At 48.8% G+C, this 20,386-nt stretch overlaps 1 protein-coding gene across 5 annotated transcripts in view; it reads left to right on the top strand.

The window, feature by feature from the left end:
• The first annotated feature begins 553 nt into the window (after nucleotides 1-553).
• Arap3 (ArfGAP with RhoGAP domain, ankyrin repeat and PH domain 3) overlaps nucleotides 554-20,386 on the top strand; it is a 27,184-nt gene continuing 7,351 nt past the window's right edge. For 2 of the 5 annotated variants that reach the window (XM_078046710.1, XM_078046703.1), the window contains exons 1-23: nucleotides 554-646; nucleotides 2,305-2,813; nucleotides 2,923-2,984; nucleotides 3,095-3,206; nucleotides 7,372-7,575; nucleotides 7,717-7,786; nucleotides 8,021-8,141; nucleotides 8,232-8,416; nucleotides 8,499-8,605; nucleotides 8,851-9,050; nucleotides 9,144-9,229; nucleotides 9,375-9,557; nucleotides 9,717-9,852; nucleotides 10,491-10,607; nucleotides 11,030-11,177; nucleotides 11,266-11,368; nucleotides 13,598-13,817; nucleotides 14,510-14,573; nucleotides 14,818-14,981; nucleotides 17,594-17,806; nucleotides 18,048-18,153; nucleotides 19,417-19,564; nucleotides 19,863-19,931. In XM_078046710.1, coding sequence (XP_077902836.1) covers nucleotides 2,524-2,813; nucleotides 2,923-2,984; nucleotides 3,095-3,206; nucleotides 7,372-7,575; nucleotides 7,717-7,786; nucleotides 8,021-8,141; nucleotides 8,232-8,416; nucleotides 8,499-8,605; nucleotides 8,851-9,050; nucleotides 9,144-9,229; nucleotides 9,375-9,557; nucleotides 9,717-9,852; nucleotides 10,491-10,607; nucleotides 11,030-11,177; nucleotides 11,266-11,368; nucleotides 13,598-13,817; nucleotides 14,510-14,573; nucleotides 14,818-14,981; nucleotides 17,594-17,806; nucleotides 18,048-18,153; nucleotides 19,417-19,564; nucleotides 19,863-19,931 — 3,108 coding nt within the window. In that variant the 5' untranslated portion in view covers nucleotides 554-646; nucleotides 2,305-2,523. Of the gene's footprint in view, nucleotides 647-2,272; nucleotides 2,814-2,922; nucleotides 2,985-3,094; nucleotides 3,207-7,371; nucleotides 7,576-7,716; nucleotides 7,787-8,020; nucleotides 8,142-8,231; nucleotides 8,417-8,498; nucleotides 8,606-8,850; nucleotides 9,051-9,143; nucleotides 9,230-9,374; nucleotides 9,558-9,716; nucleotides 9,853-10,490; nucleotides 10,608-11,029; nucleotides 11,178-11,265; nucleotides 11,369-13,597; nucleotides 13,818-14,509; nucleotides 14,574-14,817; nucleotides 14,982-17,593; nucleotides 17,807-18,047; nucleotides 18,154-19,416; nucleotides 19,565-19,862; nucleotides 19,932-20,386 lie in introns of all 5 variants that reach the window. The other 3 variants (XM_078046698.1, XM_078046695.1, XM_078046716.1) reach the window with 2 other exon arrangements.

Genomic DNA, 20,386 nt, shown 5'->3' with positions numbered 1-20,386 from the left:
CAAAGGCAACCCCAAACTTTGGTTTAGAAGTGGGGATGCTGCCTGATTAACCTTATCCTTCAGGAAAAACTCTAGGCTGGGTTCTTGGGGGCAACGAAGCCCTTTGGACTCCTCTTCTGGGCCTCCGTTCCAGTTTGCCCCAGCCAAATCGCTGGGCTCCAGAGGAAGGCTAATGCCTATCCGTGACTTGGGGATACGTAGTCTCTGTCCCCATTTAATTGGGTGCCAGGGTCCAGCCACCCTGGTGGGTACGGGAGAGGTGCCCCGAAGACTAGCAGCAAGACCTCTTCTTCCCTGCGGTAGGGCTGAAGAAGCAAAGACGCCCTCCGCAGCGCTCTTTCTTTCTCGGTCCCTCTCCCTAAGGTTGTCTCGGTCCCCCAACCGTGTTCTGGTCACTTTCTTGTTCTGCGAGAGGGCAGCGCGGGTCAGACCCGGAGATATCTGCGGCGGTTGGGTAAGGAGCCCAAACCATCTGAAGGGCCGCGCTTGCACAAGGAGTGGCGGGGGCCCGGCAAAGGGAACCGGCGGGGCGGGGCGGAGCCGGCCCGTCGGGGGAGGGCTGCGGGAGGCGGGGCGGGCGCGGAGGGACCTGGAGCCTCGGACAGCGCGGCGGGCACCGGGGAGCGGACGGCGGCCGCGCAGTGAGGTGAGGTCCCCCACGACCCCGGGCCCCTACTTCCCAGACTCCACCCCATTACCTCCTCCAGGACCGTCGTGGGCTCCCAGGGCCCCTCCGCGCCGGCGGGCCTCCCCCTCTTCTCTCCCCTCCCTCTCCCCTTCCCCGCCACGACCTGCCCCTCCCTCTGGTTTCTAGGCCTCTGCCCCCTCCCTTCTTGCCCCCTCCCTCGGCGTAGCCAGCGCTGCCTGGTGCTGCCCGGTCCGCCCCCGCCACCTCTGTCCAGCCTGCACCTCCTGGCTCCCAGACCCGTGCCTTCGCCCGGCTTGAGTCACCGGGAAACTGGGCCCTGACTCAGGGCCAGAAGTTCAGCAACCTAGCCCTGGCTTGGAGATAGGGCCCGGCGGACTGGAGGGAGGCAGAGGGAGGCCAGAACTGAAGCTGGGATGGAGGGGGAGTCCTAGTTAGGATCTGATTAGAAGAGGGACAGGGAGAAAGCTGTGCAGGCAAAGGCGGAGACAGAAACCCAGGGTCAGAGGCCAGAGATGCAATAAGACCTGGTTAGAATTGAAGACCGTGGCAAAGACAAGTTTGATGACAGAGAGCAAAAAGAAGTGGGACAAGGGGAGGGACAAAGATAGATTTAGAGGCAGAGGTGGAGATCGAGTGATTGGGGTCAGGGACAAGACAAAGGTAAAATTTAGGGGAGACAGAATCAGAGATTCAGGGAATAGACCAGGGTTAGGGTTGGGCTGCCATTGTGGGACAGAGCTTTAGAGATCTGAGCCCAGTGATATGGGAAGAGGAAAGGCAGGCTCAGAAAAAGAGGCTTGGAGAAAAGGGTGTGGAGGGGGTCATTTCACACTGCTGAGTTCCTGCAGGCAGGGTGTCTGCGCACACACATGTGAACATGCCCCGGATGGGTGGAGAATGAAGAAGGCCCTGGATTACCCACTGGCCTTTGGTTTCTCATCTCTAGCCTGTTTCTCCACTCACCCCTATTCCCTAAGTGGCCTCTGCCCAGGCTGGGATCCCACACACTGGGACTGGTTAGGGCCCTCTGGGCAGCCTGACCAAGGCAGTCAGGATGTGGAGGCGGCCAGGCTAAAGGGACAGGAAGGAAGTCTGAAAAGAGACAATAGGTGGAAGGGGAGGAGGAACTGGGAACCACCAGGATTAGGATGTTCAGCCCGAACCTCAGGCTCTGGAAACCAGTGGGAGTGGGGACTGCACCTCCTTCCCTGTACCTAGCTTGTTTCTCTCCCCACATTATTCCACAGCTAGATCTGGCTACACTAATTTCCTTGCCCCCTCTTGTTCCCTTGCTTACTCAGCTGAATCTATAGGAACAGGGGCAGAGGTGTGACCTAGGCCTGGGATCAGGGGCAGGCACTTGGGTGGGAGGGGGCTACACTAATACTGCTTCCTGTGAACCTGGGGCAAGACCTTTTCCTTTGCTGGACCTCACGTTCCTCCACTATATGTGGAGGGACTCTAATGTTCTGCCGTGGCTCTGCCTCCAGATTGCAGGCCTTTGGGCATTTTTCTTTTGAGGAAGACTAGAAGCTGGTACCCCCTGTCTAGGCCTCAGGCTTTGGGGCAGGGGTGGGGGGAATCTCAGCCTGAGCCCTCCCTTCACCCTCCCCCTCCCCCCAGCAATGGCCTGAGCCCCCATGGCTGCCCCTCAGGACCTGGACATCGCTGTGTGGCTGGCCACGGTGCATCTGGAGCAGTATGCAGACACGTTCCGGCAGCATGGCCTTGCTACAGCGGGTGCAGCCCAAGGCCTGGGCCACGAGGAGCTGAGGCAGTTGGGCATCAGCGCCACAGGGCACCGGAAACGAATCCTGCGCCTACTGCAGGCGGGCACTGCAGAGAGCTCTCTGGATCCCAAATTGGATAGTATCATGGAGCCATCCTCTAGCCCAGCCCCCCAAACCCAACCCCCCAAACCCGTGCCTAAGCCCAGGACAGTGTTTAGTGGACTCAGTGGCCCTGCTACCACCCAGAGACCTGGGCTGAGTCCACCTTTTTGGGGACCAGAAAGGTCTAAAGTCTCAGAGTCCAACCCAAGTTCTCCTCCTCTCCCTACCTGCTCCTCTGAGCAGCCTTCAACTCTGAATACCATGGAGATGATGCCCAATGCCATCTACTTTGGCCTGGATTTAAGAGGCAGTGCACAGACAGCTCAGGACATGTAAGTGGAGTTGGCTACCTAGGAATCCGATGCTGAGAGAAGGGGAGCAGGGCATGAAGATGGTCCTTCCTCCTCAGTCCCTTGATAAGCAACAGGCCTTTCTCCTCAGGACTCCAGACAGCTCTCAGACAGTTGCCCCCATCCCTGCCCTCAGGCCCACAACAGGCACAGGTAGGTGGGTTTTCCTAGGCTCAGGGGAGAGGGGTAGTGCCCCTCTGGACCTCAGATACTCCCACCTGATCTCTTCTCCCCTCTCTTTACCCTTCTCCTCACCCCATCAGTGCACATTATGGATCCTGGTTGTCTGTACTATGGTGTCCAGCCTGTGGGGGTCCCAGGTGCCTCCGACAGAAGAGAGGGCAGAAGTGTCTGTCAGGACAGGGCTGAACACAGGTGAGTACTCAGAACAGTGGGAGGATAGGGGAAGCTTGAGGAGCAGTTGAACTAGCAGTGGTCATGTGTCCATTTATTCATCAAATGTGTATTGAGTGTCCACCGTGTGCCAGGCAGGTAGTCAAGATACAGGATGAACTTAGTAGACCTTATGAATCAATGGGGTAAACAGGAAATAAAAGAAGTAGGCAAATAGATACATCATTAAAAATTAGAAGCACTTTTTCTTCTTTCATTCAGAAAATGTTTGTTATACGACTATTATTACATGCTTGATGTAGACACTTGGGATAGATCAATGTACACAGAAATCCCTGTCCTTGTCCTGGAAATAGTTAATTAATAAATGTAAGTTATGTAGTATATTAAATGGTGTAAGTGCCGTGAAAAAAAAAATAGAGCAGGGTAAGAGGACTGAGGAGCAATGTGAGGAGACTTCAGTGTTTCATTAAAAGTCATTGAAGGAGGGGCTGGGGTTGTGGCTCAGTGGCAGAATGCTTGCCTAGCATGTGTGAGGCACTGGGTTTGATCCTCAGTACTACATATAAATAAAAAATCAAAAATAATGGTTCATCAACAACTAAAAAAAAAGGGTCATTGAAGGTGGATATAGTGACACACATCTGTAATCCCAGGAGGGATTCAGGAGGTTGAGGCAGGAAGATGGAAGGTCTGAGGCCAGCCTCAAGAGTTTAGCATGACCCTAAGCAACTTAGCAAGATGCTAAGGGTTGGGGATGTGTCTCAGGAGTAAAGTGTTTCTAAGTTCAATCCCCAGTACAAAAAAAAAAATGGAGTGTCAAGAAGACATAAACTGGGCCTCAACAACAGTGACTCTGGAAGCTGAGGCAGGAGGATCACAAATTTGAGTTCTACCTGGGCAACTTAGTGAAAGTCTGTCTCAACATAAAAAATAAAAAGGGGCTGGGGATGTAGCTCAGTGGTAACACATTCCTGGTTCAATCCCTAGTTCTGGGGTAGTGGCAGGGAGAAGACATTTGAGCAAAAGCTCGAAGGAGCTGAGGAGTTAGCCATAAAGATTTTGGGGAGGGGGGAAGGGCTGGGGTTGTGGCTCAGTGGGAGAGTGCTCCCCTAGCATGCTTGAGGCACTAGGTTTGCTCCTCAGTACCACATAAAAATAAAATAAAGATGTTGTGTCCACATAAAACTGAAAAAAAAAATATTTCTGGGGAAAGAGTGTCCCAAGCAGGATAGACTATTCAAGTAGTGCATGTGCCTGGGTGAGACTGTCAGCATGCCTGGGGCTGATGGGCCAGGCTAGGAAGAGTGAGATGAGATGTTAGAGAGGTAAAGGGGCCCCACAGGGTAGGACCTTGTAGGGACTTTCACTTTTACTCTAAGTGAAATGGGAAGCTATTGGAGGGGTTCTGACTTACATTTTATTTTATTGTTTTGCCGCACTAGGGATCAAACCCAGGTGCTCAAGCATGCTAGGCAAGGACTCTACCATTGAGCTACACCCTCAGCATTTTGGCTTAAATTTTAAAAGGATCCCTCCGGGTGATGTGTTGGGAATGGTATGTAGAGGGCAAAAGCAGCAGAGAGACCAGTTAGGGGGTTATTGCAGTTAGGTGGGTGAGAGATCTCAGAGTAGCGATGGTAATAGAGATGATAAGAAGTGGCTATATTTTCAGGGCAAACTGTCAAATTTACTTGGGCTCTGAAAAGGAAATAGTAGTCAAGAATGACTTTGAAGGCTTCAGTCTGAGTCTGTGCTGTCCTGTTGGTGACCACTAACCACATATGATCACTGAGCATTTGAAATGTGGCTTGTCAGTATTGTGAAGTATTGTAAGTATGAAACACTCACCAGATTTCAAAGACAGAACAAAAAGGAAAATAAAAGAAACATACAATAACTATAACAGATAAAGATATAAGTGATCTTAGTCATTTTTATTTTGATTACATTCTAAAATGTTAATGTTTTGGATATATTGGATTAAATAAAATATACTACTAAAACGATACCTGTTTCTTTAAATTTTTTTTATGTTGCTACTAGAAATTTTAAAATTACATATTAGGTCACATTCTGTTGGTTAGCATTATTCTGAGCAAATAAAAGTTCACGGAGTTTCCATGGTCTGAGACAAGGAAGAATGTACTTAAAGCAGATGGAAGGAGGGGAGTAGACAGGAGTCATTTTGGACATGTTAAATTTGAGGTGTGTGTTATACATCAAAGAAGAGATGACAAATAGATCATTGGGTATACAAATATAGAGGTTGGGAGAGAGATGTGAGCTGGGGATTTTAATTTGGGAGTTCTCAGCATTTGGATGGGTGTGTATGGGTGGGTATGCACAGAGGCAGACCAAGATCAGAGCCCTGGTGCCCCGCAACCACATAAAGAGGTCTGAGAGAGGAATCAGCAAAACAGACAGAAAAGAAATGGCTAGCGAAGGAGAAAGAAAACCAGGAGAATGTGGTGTCATAGGAGCCAAGTGAGGAAAGCACCCGAGGAGGAAGAGAGGCCAACTGTGTCATATACTCCTGAGAGGTCTGCTGCTAAGATGTTATGGAGGACTGACCTCTGGAGTTGGCCATGTGTTGGTCATTGCAGACCTCCTCAAGGGCAGTCCTGGAGTGGTGGAGGTGAAAAGCCTGATCAGAGTGGGTTTAAAAGAGAATGGAAGGATGGGCTGGGGTTGTAACTCAGTGGTAGAGTGTTTACCTAGCACATGTGAGGCTCTGGGTTCAATCCTCAGCACCACCTAAAATAAATAAATAAAATAAAGGTATTATATCCATCTTCAACTAAAAATATTTAAAAGAGAGAGACAAAATGGAAGCAGAAGAGTTAAAAACGTGTAGACAACCTTGTTGAGTTTTTCTGCAAAGAAGAGCAGAGAGCTGGAACAACTGTGAGTAGTGGAAGTGGAGTTAGGCAAAGGGTTTTTTGTACGCTGGAATGTTGTGTATAAGTGAATAAGAATGATCTGGTAGAGGAGAAACAAGCCATGCGGAGAGGGAATCTGGGGCTATGTCTGTGTAAGTGGGAGGAATAGGATCACGTGCACAGAGGAAGGTCTGGCTCTAGATGGGGCACTTGTGATAGTCACCAAAGGAATAAATGCATGACAATGGGTAAATGTGGACTGGGAGTCTGGAGGGATTCTCATATGATTGCTTCAGTTTCTCAGAATAGGAAACAAGATAGTGGTTCTTGACCCTAGGTATTTCATAGCCTGGGGAACTTTTAAAATTGCAAATGCCAGGGACCCACTCCAGAGATTCAAATTTAAGTGTCTGTTATCAAGCCCATACAGATATTTTTAAGATTACCAAGTGACTTTGTGCTATTGAGGTTGAGAACCACTGGAATAATAGAGGACTTCTCTTGGGTGGTTAAGGAAGGCCTTTCTGAGTATATGAGGTGAAAAAAAAAAACCTGAAGGATGAAGAAAAGAAGCTCATGGAAACATGGAAGGAAGTGTGTTCTAGGCAGAGGGAGCAGCACATGCAAAGTCTCTGAAGAGGGGAAAATGTAGAAAGCCAGGGCAAGGGCAGTACAAGATGAGGTCAGGGAGCAGACTTGTGTAAGTCCTTGCTGCCTGTGGCAAAGAATTTAGGTTTAGCCTAAGTGCAAATGGGTCATTATTGAAGGGTTTAATGTAGGGAGTGAAATGACCTCATTTATAATTTTTAAATGAGAACTAGTGGCTGTAGGAGAATGGATTGTGGGGGTGAAGGCAAGAATGAAAGCAGGTGACCAAATAGGCAATTTACATCACCCCAGTGAGAGTTGGTGGATCTTTTGTCTAGGAAGAGAAAGTCAGGAACATTTTAAGAAAGAACCGATAGGACATGTGCATTAGCTATGGACCTCCATGGTAGGAAGCCATCTATCAGTCTTTCCCCAGTTTTTCACGCCAGTAATACTAATGCAGAGGAGAATAACTAAAATTTTCTTAGTAAAAATTCCAAGTGTGCTTAGGGAAGAAACTCCATGCTAATTTTTTAGGTTCCCAGCTTCCCTATCCCCTGTTTGAAAAATAGATCTAGTACCTGCAAGGTATTCTTGAAAAATAGATCTAGTATCTGCAAGGTATTCTACTAGGTGCTATGGGTGGGGATGGAGAACTTAGAAGGAGGGTATCCATGAGTCTAACGTGTGACCTTCTCTCTTTTGGCCCCCACAAGGCTCAGCAGACAGGATCTGGAGGCGCGGGAAGATGCTGGCTATGCCAGCCTTGAGCTACCTGGGGATTCTGCCCTCTCGCTACCCACCCTGGACACAGAGGAGACCAATGATGACCTCATTTCACCCTACGCCAGCTTCTCCTCCACTTCAGACCGCCCCACACCCCTGCTCAGTGGCTGGCTAGACAAGCTCTCGCCTCAGGGGTGGGGCTGCTGGGAAGGGAAGGAGGAGAAGGGAAATAGGGAGGTGGGGGGAGCAAGTCCCAAGTGCTGCCAAACTCTGTGATCCCCCACCCCATGTATCCCCAAACACTCACTGATCTTGGCCTCTCATTCTTTTCTTAGAAACTATGTCTTCCAGAGACGCTTTGTGCAGTTCAACGGGAGAAGTCTGATGTACTTTGGCAGTGACAAGGTGGGGGACCGGAGGTGGTATTAAGGAGACTAAAGAGAGGGAGAAGGGAGCCGAGAGGTTCAGGGTTGAAAGCTCATTGTGGGGAGATGGTCACCATCTGCCTGATGACAGCCATTAAGGTAGCGGCTTAGCAGCTATAATCATTGCTTATGGATTGAGTGGTCAGCACTGGGCCTAGGGGTCAGTATACATGGTTCAGTTCCTGTCCTCATGAATCATTGGCTTTCTCTCCAGGACCCTTTTCCCAAGGGTGTGATCCCTCTGACTGCCATTGAGATGACTCGCAGCAGCAAGGACAACAAGTTCCAGGTCATCACTGGACAGAGAGTGTTTGTGTTCCGCACAGAGAGTGAGGGTGAGGGCCAGGGTCTGCTGGGCCAGGATGGGAAGCGGGAGGCTATTTGAGCATAACACCCATTGTTCTGCTTCCCTGTTCCCCCACCAGCTCAGCGGGACATGTGGTGCTCCACACTGCAATCCTGTCTGAAGGAGCAGCGCCTCTTGGGCCACCCCAGGCCCCCTCACCCACCCCGACCCCTCCGCACTGGCATGCTAGAGCTTCGTGGATACAAGGCCAAGGTGTTTGCTGCCTTGAGCCCTGGAGAGCTGGCATTGTACAAGAGTGAGCAGGTAAAGAGGGCTGTATGGGTGCTCAGGAGCCTGGCCCGACTTGGTCTGGCCACTCACAGTGCCCATCCTCTGGCTCTACCAGTCCTTCTCTCTGGGCATTGGGATCTGCTTCATTGAATTACAAGGATGCAGTGTCCGGGAAACCAAGAGTCGAAGCTTTGATCTGCTCACACCCCACCGCTGCTTCAGGTGGGGCCTGAACTGGTGGGAGGCAGCCTAGGGGACTTTTATGGGGAGGCACAAGGGTACAGAGGACTGGGGGCCTCTATAGGACACTAGTGGATATGTACTGATGGAGTCAAGTGGGCAAGATCAAGACGTCAGGAGGGTCTGGGCTGGCCCAGATGTGGCCTGTGGCAGCTCCTACAGGAATGGCCAATGGGATGGGACATGGGGGGAGGTCCATGCCCACGGACTGGCTGTCCACCCCTCAGCTTCACAGCCGAGTCTGGGGGGGCTCGGCAGAGCTGGGCGGCCGCTCTGCAGGAAGCAGTAACCGAGACCCTGTCTGACTACGAGGTGGCTGAGAAGATCTGGTCAAATCGGGCAAACCGGCATTGTGCAGACTGCAGGGCATCCCGCCCCGACTGGGCTGCTGTCAACCTGGGGGTGGTCATCTGCAAGCAGTGTGCAGGTGAGGGCTGCAGCCTCCAGCCCAGATGGGGAGAGGGAGGAGAGCTGGGCTGGACTCAGATACCCAAGCCACATGCCCCCCACACCTTAACAGGCCAGCACCGGGCCCTGGGGTCTGGGATCTCCAAGGTACAGAGCCTGAAGCTGGACACAAGTGTGTGGAGTAATGAGATTGTGCAGGTGAGGTCTGCGAAGGGAGTAGTGGGGAGGCATGGAAAGAGAGCATCCAAAAGAAAACACTTGGACCCAGTTTGGGGACAGGCATGGGATATCTGAGAACTCTTTGAGTTCTGGTCACTTGCCTTTGCCTGTTGTCATCTTACAGTTGTTCATTGTTCTGGGAAATGATCGTGCCAACCGCTTCTGGGCAGGGACATTACCCCCAGGTGAGGGGCTGCATCCAGATTCAGCCCCTGGCCCTCGGGGAGAGTTCATTTCCCGAAAATACCGGCTGGGTCTGTTCCGAAAGCCTCACCCTCAGTATCCAGACCATAGCCAGCTTCTGCAGGTAGGAGGGACAGTTTGGGGATGATGGAAGGCGGAGGAAGTAGTGTCTGAGTTGGACTGTTCTGACTTGGGAGGTGGAGGCTGTTTTTGGTGATCAGAGGACTGTCTCTGGGGCCCTCAGGTTGGGTTTGGGGCTGACAGAGGTGTTTTCGTCCTGTAGGCACTGTGTTCAGCTGTAGCAGGACCCAATCTGCTGAAGAACATGACTCAGCTCCTCTGCGTTGAGGCCTCTGATGGGGAGGAGCCCTGGTCCCCCTCAGCCCTTGATGGTGGCTTGTCTTGCCTTCTACCCCCAGGTGATCACCCCACCCCTAGTACCTCCTTTTTCTCTCCCTAGGAATTCTCAGCCCCAACCTGTGATGTGGTTCTTCAGGAGACCCCAATCACCCCATCATCCAATCAATCACAATGGCAGTTTCCCATCCTCTCAGACCCTCCAGGTCCTGTTTCCTGGGCTCTTGAGATATCTGATGAGACCTGAGGTCAGGCTCCCCGGTGGGTTGGGATGTGCCAGGTACTAGTGCCAGTCCCCTCCTGACAGAGTGACCCCATAGATCAGGTCTCATCTCCCTGGGGACAGTGATCACTAAAGGAGTGGTCAGCTTAGTGATGCTGATCTCCATTGGTCAAGCCAAATGGGTCAAGATACAGAATGGCCCATGCTCTGAGGTCCCCACCCAGAGCTGACTGCCTGGTTGACTGGCTGATGGGAAGAGGCAGTGGACATGGCATTGGGCTAGAGGCCTCCCTGTCTCCTTACTCTCTGCCACCTTCTTCAATCTGGGCAGTGAAGAATCCAGCCCTCTCTGGCCCCACTTGGCCATGCTGCCAGTGGAGTTGGGTCTTGTGATCTTTCCTCATTGGATCTTTTCCTCAAGGAGGGTCAGGCCATTGCATTGCACTAGTCTGACCTGATCACCCTTTCTTCTTGCAGACCCCTGCCCTGGTGTGTACAATGAGGTGGTGGTGCCTGCCACCTATAGCAGCTTCCTGTACTGTGGCCCCATCAGCAACAAGCCTGGGCCTCCTCCCTCTCGCAGGGGCCGTGATGGTGAGATGAGGATGGGAGATGACAGGCACAGAAAGTGGGATAGGCATGAGTGTACCTGAGAAGGAAAGGGAAGACAGAGCTGGGATGGGGAGGTGGAGTGGGCTGGGGGTGCTGGAGCTGAAAGACAGCCCATGCCAGGTGGTAGCTCTGGGTAATAGTTAAGAGCCTCTGTTCTGAGTTCTGACTGTCTGGGTCAAATCTCAGCCCTGGTACTTCCTACCTATGTGACTTGGAGAAGCAATTCAAACTGAACCTTAGTTTCCCCATCTGCAAACAGGACTGAATGAAATACCTTATAGGATTATTGTGAAGGATCATACATAGGCAGAAGCCTTGGCAGAGTATAAATATCTGGTAAATGGAAACTATTGACAGTGGGGGCAGAGGTCTGCTGTCCCCTTGACCATTTCTCTCCTACTTAGCTCCTTCTCGCCTGTGGTGTGTGCTGGGAGCAGCTTTGGAAATGTTTGCATCTGAAAGCAGTCCTGAACCCCTCAGCCTCATCCAACCCCAGGATGTTATATGCCTGGGTATTAATCCCCCACCTACTGACCCCGGTGACCTTGAGAGGTAATAGCTTCCTGTGCTCTTCCCAGTCTCCAGCCTGATAGCCATTCCTTGGCCCCTATTCTCCACTCTGACCTCATCATCTCTGCAGGTTTCCCTTTTCCTTTGAGCTCATCCTCACGGGCGGGAGGATCCAGCATTTTGGTACAGATGGAGCTGACAGTCTGGAGGCCTGGACCAGTGCAGTGGGCAAGGTGAGGTAACGGAGACCCCTCCCACACTCATCATTCCCTCATCCCTGCCCTTCCCCCATCCTGTCCGCTTGTATTCCTATAGCCACTCTAACCACTTCCACTAATAAACAGCTGAAGTTGACTGAGCACTTACACTGTGCCAGGCCCTGTGTTAAACCCTGTCCATTTGATATCTCATTTAATATCCACAGCAGCCCTCAGAGGTAAGCACTATTAATATTTTACACATAAAGAAACTACATCTTAGAGGTTATGAAGTCACTTGGTCAAAATTACAGAAGCAGCTGAGCACAGGAAAAAACTTCAAGACTCTGTCTCCAGAGTTCATGCCCCAGACTTCACTATGCCATATCCTCTGCTCACAGCAAAGCTGTCACTGGACTCCTGATGCCCACCCTTTGTTCCCCTTCTCCCGGGTCTCCAGGATCTCAGTGGCAAAGCTACTTTCAGCTTCTCTGCGGGAATTGAACCCAGGGGCGCTTAACCACTAAGCTACATCCCAGCCCTTTTTATGTTTTATTTAGAGACAGTGTCTCACTAAGTTGCTTAGGGCCTCACTAAGTTGATGAGGCTGGCTTTGAACTCATGATCCTCCAGCCTCAGCCTCCCCAGCTGCTGGGATTACAGGTATGTGCTACTGCCAGGCTCAGGGTCTCCATTTCTAGACAAGGCAGTATCTCCATCCCAGACCCTGTTCCTGGAATTAAAAATTCAGGCCCTAGAGTCAGAGTCAGACATCCTGGGATTGAAGTTCTACAACTCTCAGCCTTGGGAGCTTTTCCTCAGTCTGCGGAGTGGGTGTAAAAGACTTACCCCCTGGGGATGAGGATTAAGTGACATGTGAGGCCCACACATAGCAAGCTCTCCATATGTGGGTGTTGAAATAATAATGGTGGTGGTGATGATGATGATGATGACGACAATCTCTCCCGTCCTAAAACAGCTTTTCCTTAAGCTCTGCCCCACCTTCAACTTTTCACCCCGGCGCCCTCCTTCCCTTCTTGACAACTTCTCAGAAAGTTGTATGCAGCCTGCAATTCCTCCTTAATCTCTCACCGCTGTGTTCCTCCCCGAAGACTCTCCCAACTGCTACCCTGAAGGTCACCCCTCATGTCCGGAGTCCAGGGGCCGCCTTCTGACCTTCTTAGGTCACCTCTGCAGTGGTTGACACTTCTCAGTAGGAAATTCTCACCTTAGCTTCTGATCCCTGCTCTTCCTGTTCTTTAACTCACACTAACAAACTGTCTCCACAGCCTTTCAGGACTCTGCCATGACCCTCCTAGCCAGGTTGGTCACCTCTTATATCACCTGTATTTACCAAGTCTATCTTTTTTTTTTTTTTTTTTTTTTGTGGTTGGGGATGGAACCCAGTACTAGACAAGTGCTTTACCACGGACCCATGTTCTAGCCCAAGCTCATCCTTTAAGGCAGTGGTGTGAGGACTGTGTCACATGCAAGTCCCTGTTTGTTTCAGTTCATGACAGGATATGCACAGAACTTGAAAAGAAGCATTTCAAATCTCTTATAGCAGTTTGGCAGAGTAATTTTGTGTGTTGAATCTTATTATACAAGTTTTAAGTTTAAAGGGCTTGTATGTCCTTGTATTTTTTTAAAATTTCATCTTTTTTAAAAAACATTTTTTTTCAGTTGTAGATCGACACAATGCCTTTATTTTATTTTTATGTGGTGCTGAGGATCGAACCCAGTGCCTCCCACATGCCAGGTGAGCACTCTACCACTGAGCTACACCCCCAGCCCAAATTTCAGCTTTTTTAGCAATTCATTTTTGTTGTTTTTAACAAAGGTATTGGATAGTGATGAATTGGAACTATAAAGAAAGGATCCTTTACCAAAGGTAGTATGAGAAGCATTGCTTTGAGGTAGACCTCAAACTTCCTCCATGAAGTCTCTCCCTAGCACCCTAAGGTGGTGGGATTTCCCAGGGTATCACGATCCTTCACTTGGAATATTTTGGCCACCTATTCGTTCTTACCCCCACATCCTAGTTAAGGCCATAAGGCTGCCACATAGGCATCTTCTCTCTGTAGGCTGCAGCAAATTAAGCTGAATTTCTTTCCTATCTATCTCTTGTCTCCTCTTTGGCTCTCTCCTGTACTCTCTCCCACCATGTTTCCTTCTGCTTTCTCTTCATTCTTTCTCTGCTTTTCTCACCTGCTCACTCTGTTTCTCTCCCCCACCCTCTTCTCTCCTGTCTTCCTGCCTCTGCAGTGGTTCTCCCCGCTGAGCTGTCACCAGCTGCTGGGCCCAGGATTGCTGCGGCTGGGCCGCCTGTGGCTGCGGTCCCCCTCCCATACAGCCCTGGCTTCTGGCCTCTGGCTGTCAGGGTTCGGCCTCCTTCGTGGTGACCACCTCTTCCTGTGTCCAGCACCGGGCCCTGGTCCCCCAGCCCCTGAGGACATGGTGCATTTACGGCGGCTGCAGGAGATCAGTGAGCAGGGATGGGAACAGGGCTGAAGGGTGGCTTTGGAGGTAGGTGGGAGTGGACATTTTTAATTTTGGGATCCTATGAGAAACAGTAGAATGTCATAACTTTAGGCATAAACTCTGAAGTGAAACTGCCCAGATCTAGACCCTACCTTACCACTATGTACCAGTGGACAAGTTACTTAACTTCTCCATGATTTTATTTCCTCATCTTTAAAATGGGCACAATAATAAGGCCTTCCTCAGAGGGTTCCAATGAGGCAATGCATGTAAGCACTTATCACAGAGTCTGATTGGAGGCAACTTACAAGTACTCAAGAAGTGTTGTTGTTGTTGTTGTTGTTGTTGTTATTATTTGGAATCACTTGCTGGTTGGGAACTGGGAGAGGGAACTGAGTACCTTCACTGCTGTCCTTCCTTCTAAAGTAGGAACAGAGTAGGACAATATTTTAGGCTTTGGAGATAAGAGACCTGGGTTTGAGCTCAGCTTTACCATTTTATAGCAAGTAATTTGAGGCAAATTGCTTAACTGCTCTGAGCTGTAATATAATACCTGTAGCATGACAATATAGTATGTAACTCATAGGATTTAGTGGAGTATAGTCTGTAAGGTTCCTAGCCTGATGCCTATATATCTGAAGTACTTAATAATTATCACTATGCTGAAAACTATGATGATAATGATTCTCCTTATAGGTGTGGTCTCTGCAGCGGATACCCCAGACAAAAAGGAGCATTTGGTCCTGGTGGAGACAGGAAGGTAAATGTTCCTCCCGCTTTTGATTGTGTCCCCTGCTTGATTCTCTGGAGCCCAGCCCACTGAATCCACCATATCCTACTGGACCTCTGCCAGCTTCTTCAAAGTTGCCTCCCCAGTTCAGAGACCATCTAGGTTGAGTGTTGCTGCCCTCTGCTGGTATCTGGGAAGTCAGGTCCCTGTGCTTCTGAGCCTCTCAGTCAGAGGACTCTAGAGCTGGCTCTAACTCAGACTTCTTGGGTCTCAGGACCCTCTATCTGCAGGGGGAAGGCCGGCTGGACTTCTCAGCATGGAATGCAGCCATTGGGGGCGCTGCTGGTGGGGGTGGCACAGGGCTGCAGGAGCAGCAGATGAGCCGGGGTGACATTCCCATCATTGTGGATGCCTGCATCAGTTTTGTCACCCAGCATGGTAAGTGGGCACTGGTTGAACCTGAGCCAGTGGGCGGCGGGGGGGGGGGGCGGGGAGGGGGCAGCGGTAGGCAGAGAACAGCCACAGAGTTGGGGATCACCTGAAAGAGCTTTGCCTCCAAATATTGCAACCTGGCACCAATGGGCCGCATGACTCTTGGCTGGCTGCTTTGCTTTTCTGAGTCTTAGTTCCCTCATTTGTAAGATGGAAGTAGCAGCCCTGCTTTTCCAGGATAGTATGACAGTGGGATGATGCACATCAAGCATGGAGTGCAGGGCCTGGCAGGTAGTAAGTGTTCCGAGGTGGGGCGTGGGCAGGGGGGTAAGAGCAGCCCTGGAAGTGGGACTGAGAATGTAGAGCCATGGGGAACAGAGAGGGGCAGCCATGAGGCTGCGCCAAGCTGTGCAGGCAGCAAAATCCCTGAAGGTCTCAGCAGAATTATTCTGGGTGAAAGATTTTCTAGGCAAAAAATGCCAGCTATACCTAGTGCTCTCTGGAACTCTTTGTGAGTTTTGGGCCTCTGTTTTGTTCTCCAGCTGAAGCAAGGATCAAATAGAATCTCTCTCCTATCTCTTTAGGAGAGAGGAATTTTGAGAAGAAAATCTCACAGAAAAGTAAGGAAGGTTTCAAAGCCCTGGGTTCAATCCCCAGCATCAAAAAATAAGATAAATAAAATATAAGAAAGGGCAGTAAAGGAAAACAAGAAAAAGAAAAGGCACCTCTAGGATCCTAAAAAGAGTTGTACTTACCAGTCACGAACAATGGATAGTCAGTGGCTGATGACATTCTCCATACCTGGGCAGTAGGAGTAGGAGTTCAGTGGCTTCCCTGATGCAATCTGGCTAGACCCCCATCCTCTTCTCAGACTCCTTGTATTCAAAGAAGGAATTCGGTCTGAGTCACTGTGAGAAGACCTCAGAGAAGGTGTGTGGTCACACCCTCCCCTTCAAAGTTCCTGCACCACTGCATTCTTTCCATAGTGTTTGTTGAGCTGTAATGTGCCACACGATGGGGATATGGCAGTGGACAGGGAAGACCCTAGCAAGTTCCTAGACTAGTAGGACAGACAAGTAATATATCAGATGTGGTAAAGCATGCCTATAGCCACAGCAATTCAGGAGGCTGCAGTGGGAGGATTCTAAGTTTCAAGACCACTCTCACATCTTAGCAAGAATTTCAGCAACTTAGTGAGACCCTGTCTCAAAATAAAAAAAATAAAATAAAAGGACTGGGGATGGGGCTCAATGGTAAAGCACCCTTAGGTTCAATCCCCATTACCAAAAAGAAAGAAGGTAAACAAATATAATCAGTTCTCATTCGCAGTTATGTTCTATAAGGCCACTGCAAACACTTAATTAGTGTAGTACTGAATTATTGCCCCAAGGGAGGTATAGGTTTAGGTTCCTCTGAACTTCCGGTCTCAACATTTTCATCAACCAATCAATTGAAACCTTGTTCTATGTGTTTTTTTTTTTTTTGTTTAAAGATACCTTATTTAATACATCTGGTTGATTTATTAACACTGAACTTGAGGCCGACAGCAGCATAACTCATACCTGAATGAAGTTTATCTAATACACATGAATGTTTCCTGTAAGGCACATCACAGCATTCTTTCTTTGAAACACTAGACAGCATTTCAGCATTATACTTGAGGCCATTTTAACAATGAAATCACTAACAAAAAGCACGAAAAATGTGAAAAATGTGACTCTGAATAAACCATGAAAAGAACATTTGTTTATAGGCTGAGACCTTAGCTAGGAACATGTGCATTGACAGGGTTTGAATTTCCACTTGGAATGCATTCATAAATGACCACAAAAACACCAGAAGTATGGGTGACCCTCCGTATCTGTGGATTCTGCATCAATGTACACAACCGACTAAAGATAAAATAATTGGGGAAAACAAACTGAATCTGTACTGAATGTGTAAACTTTTTTTCCTTGTCATTTTTCTGTAAGATAGATAGCATAACAGTTATTTACATAGCATTTTCATATTAGGTGTTGTAAGTAATCTAGAGATGATTTCATGTGTACAGGTTGATGTGTATAAATTATATGCAAATACTACACCATTTTATATAGAAGACTTGAGTATCCGTAGATTTTTTTGTATAGTGCTGGAGATTGAACTCAGGGCCTTGTTTATGTGAGGCAAGCACTTGACCAATTGAGCTATATCCCCAGCCCAAGCATCTGTGGATTTTGTGGGGGATGCTGGAATCAATCCTCCATGGATACAGAGGGGCAACTTACTGATTTTAGGGTTACAAATGAATTTTAGTGAGGAGAGAAATGCTCAAATACAGAATCTAAGGATAATGCAGATTAACTATAATGTGATTTCAGAGTACTATTTAAAAATAAATAAAGAGAGAAAGAGAGTGATGGGGATGAGCCTGATTGCCAAGGTCAGGGAAGGATTTTCTGAGGATAAAGACTTGAGTAGGAAGCTGAGAATCCAGACCACAGATGCACAAATTTCCTCCTCCTTGACCCCCCCACCCAACTCCAACAATCTCATAACATGTATGGGGCACAGATGGGATGCTGGGTGGGTGGTGGCATGTCTTTGCACATGACGAATCTGCTGACTGTTTTCAGGGCTCAGGCTGGAAGGTGTATATAGGAAAGGGGGTGCTCGGGCCCGCAGCCTGCGCCTCCTGGCCGAGTTCCGGAGGGATGCCCGGTCAGTGAAGCTCCGACCAGGGGAACATTTTGTGGAGGATGTCACGGACACACTCAAACGCTTCTTTCGCGAGCTTGATGACCCTGTGACCTCTGCTCGATTGCTGCCTCGCTGGAGGGAAGCTGCTGGTACTACCAAGATCCCTAAGAACAAAGACTCCACCAGGATCTCCAACCTCCCCCATCAGAATCCATGAGACTCTCTGGTGGGATGGGGCAGCCAGCCCCACAACACTCCCCACTGGAGGGTCATCCAGAAGATTTGGCTCAGGGGAGGTCGTTTGGGTTTGTCTCCATAAAATCTCCCTACACTCTAGCCTCTAATCTCTCTTCCTAAATCCTCTCCAACCCTCCTCCATTCCATCCCCAGAACTGCCTCAGAAGAATCAGCGCTTGGAGAAATACAAAGAAGTGATTGGCTGTTTGCCTCGGGTCAACCGCCGCACACTGGCCACCCTCATTGGACATCTCTATCGGTCAGTATGGCCAGGCCTTCTGCAGGATCCCTCCCTGACCTTTGTAACCTCAACCCAACTCTGCAATTTCATTTATTAACTCATTTGACAAACAGTTGTTAAGGGAAGGTGTTGGAGCATTAAGGTTCAAAGAATGAATTTGGGGTCAGGCAGACGTAGGCTTTATCTGGCTCCTATCCTTCTAGCTGTGTGACTTTGGGTGAATTATTTGTTCTCTCTGAGCTTCAGTTTCCTCATTTCTGTAAAGAAGATGATTTAATGACTAGTATCCATCTCATAGGCTATGTGAGAGTTAAATGAGATAGTTCATGTGAAATTCTTAGTATAGTTTTTGGCATATAGTAAGCTTTTAGAAATGGATAGCAATTAATATTATTTTGTTTTATTAATCAAAATCAGATAGATATAAAAATTACAGAGATGAATAAGATATAGATCTACCTTTACCATCTGTTGTGGGGTGAATCCCTGGCTATGTTGTACTGAGGCTGTTTATTCAGCATTGAATAGATTGGCCAACTACAGGTCCATTGCCAAAATCCAGCCCATTGCCTGACTTTCTAAATAAAGTTTTGTATGTTAAGCATAAAACCACACCCATTCATTTATATATTTTCTTTTTCTTTTTTTTTAAAGAGAGAGTGATAGAGGGAGGGAGAGAGAGAGAGAGAATTTTTTTTTAATATTTATTTTTTAGTTATTGGCGGACACAACATCATCGTTTGTATGTGGTGCTGAGGATCCAACCCAGGCCACACGCACGCCAGACGAGCGCGCTACCACTTGAGCCACATCCCCAGCCCCATTTATATATTTTCTGTGGCTCTCTTTGCACTACAACAGCAGAGTTTTGAGGAGTTACAACAGAGACTTATGGCTTAAAAGGCTAAAATATGTACTGTCTGCTCTTTATATAAAGTGTCTGTTGCCAGGTACAGTGGCACACTTCTGTAATCCCAGCAATTCAGGAGGCTGAGGCAGGAGGATCACACATTTAAGGTCAGCCTTGGCAACTTAGCAAGACCTGTCTCAAAATAAAAAGGACTAGGGATATAACTCAGTAGTAAAGTGCCCTGGGTCCAATCATCCATGCTTTAACTGTCTCTCCCCAGACTGAGCTCCTTGAGGCCAGTAACTGCTATATCTCAAGAGCTTAGGCCAAGGTCTAGCATAGAATAGGGCTCAATGTTTGCCCAATGAATAGATGAATTGGTGAAGGGGTGCACGAGCTGTGTTCCTCATGACCCTGGCACTCCTCTGCAGGGTGCAGAAGTGTGCAGCTCTAAACCAGATGTGCACGCGGAACCTGGCCCTGCTGTTTGCACCTAGTGTGTTCCAGACAGATGGGCGGGGAGAACACGAGGTGCGGGTGCTGCAGGAGCTCATCGATGGCTACATCTCTGTCTTTGATGTAAGGCTTCCTGATCTCTGTCCTACAAGCTTTCTCCCTTGCCTCTACAAGACCAGAGACTCCATCCTGCCCACCTCAACAAACCCTATCCCAGCTTTCTGGTGCCCCTCCACCTTGTGAATCACCTCCCAGAGCTCTGCACCTCTTTCTCCCATAATATTCTCAACATCCCCACCCCATTGGTCCTTGGCTCCTTAGGCCTTCAACCCTCTTATTCAGGTCCCCTTTGGCCTTGGGGTTTGCCTTGCTTTTCTCCTTTCCCAGCATCCCCCACACTAAAGTTTTGGTTCTTTTACAGATTGATTCTGACCAGGTCGCTCAGATTGACTTGGAGGTCAGTCTTATCACCACCTGGAAGGATGTGCAGGTAACTTGCCCTGACCTTAGACAACTAAGTGGGGCAGAAGGGGACATCAAGATAGGAAGGTGACCTACCCAGTTGAGGAAGTTTCCTTTTAGCCTGTTCTTCTGCACACAGGCCCTCAGTTCTTTGGAAAACCCAAAGAGGGGAGTACTTTGGACAGTAGATTTGCTTAGGGTTTGCTCCACTTATCACACCATGAGGATTCTTGGTGGAATGGTAGCAGCAGTACCTTACTTCTAAATGTAGATCCAAGGAAGAGTTCGTAAAGTCAAAAAGTCAGACTAAGTAGTGAGAATAATAAATACATAGTAAACAACAGTTAAGAATTTTTATATTCCAAGTACTTTTAATTTCATTGTAGCAGCACACAACTCTATGAAGTAGGTAGTCTCATTCTTCCAAAGAACTCATGCACAACAATAGGTATGGTGGCACATGTCTGTAAACCTAGTCTCTCA

The sequence above is a fragment of the Ictidomys tridecemlineatus genome, chromosome 1 (genome assembly GCF_052094955.1).
Source record: "Ictidomys tridecemlineatus isolate mIctTri1 chromosome 1, mIctTri1.hap1, whole genome shotgun sequence".
Classification (NCBI taxonomy): domain Eukaryota; kingdom Metazoa; phylum Chordata; class Mammalia; order Rodentia; family Sciuridae; genus Ictidomys; species Ictidomys tridecemlineatus.
Note: the sequence above shows the minus strand (reverse complement) of the source record. Positions and strands in the feature narration are given on the sequence as shown.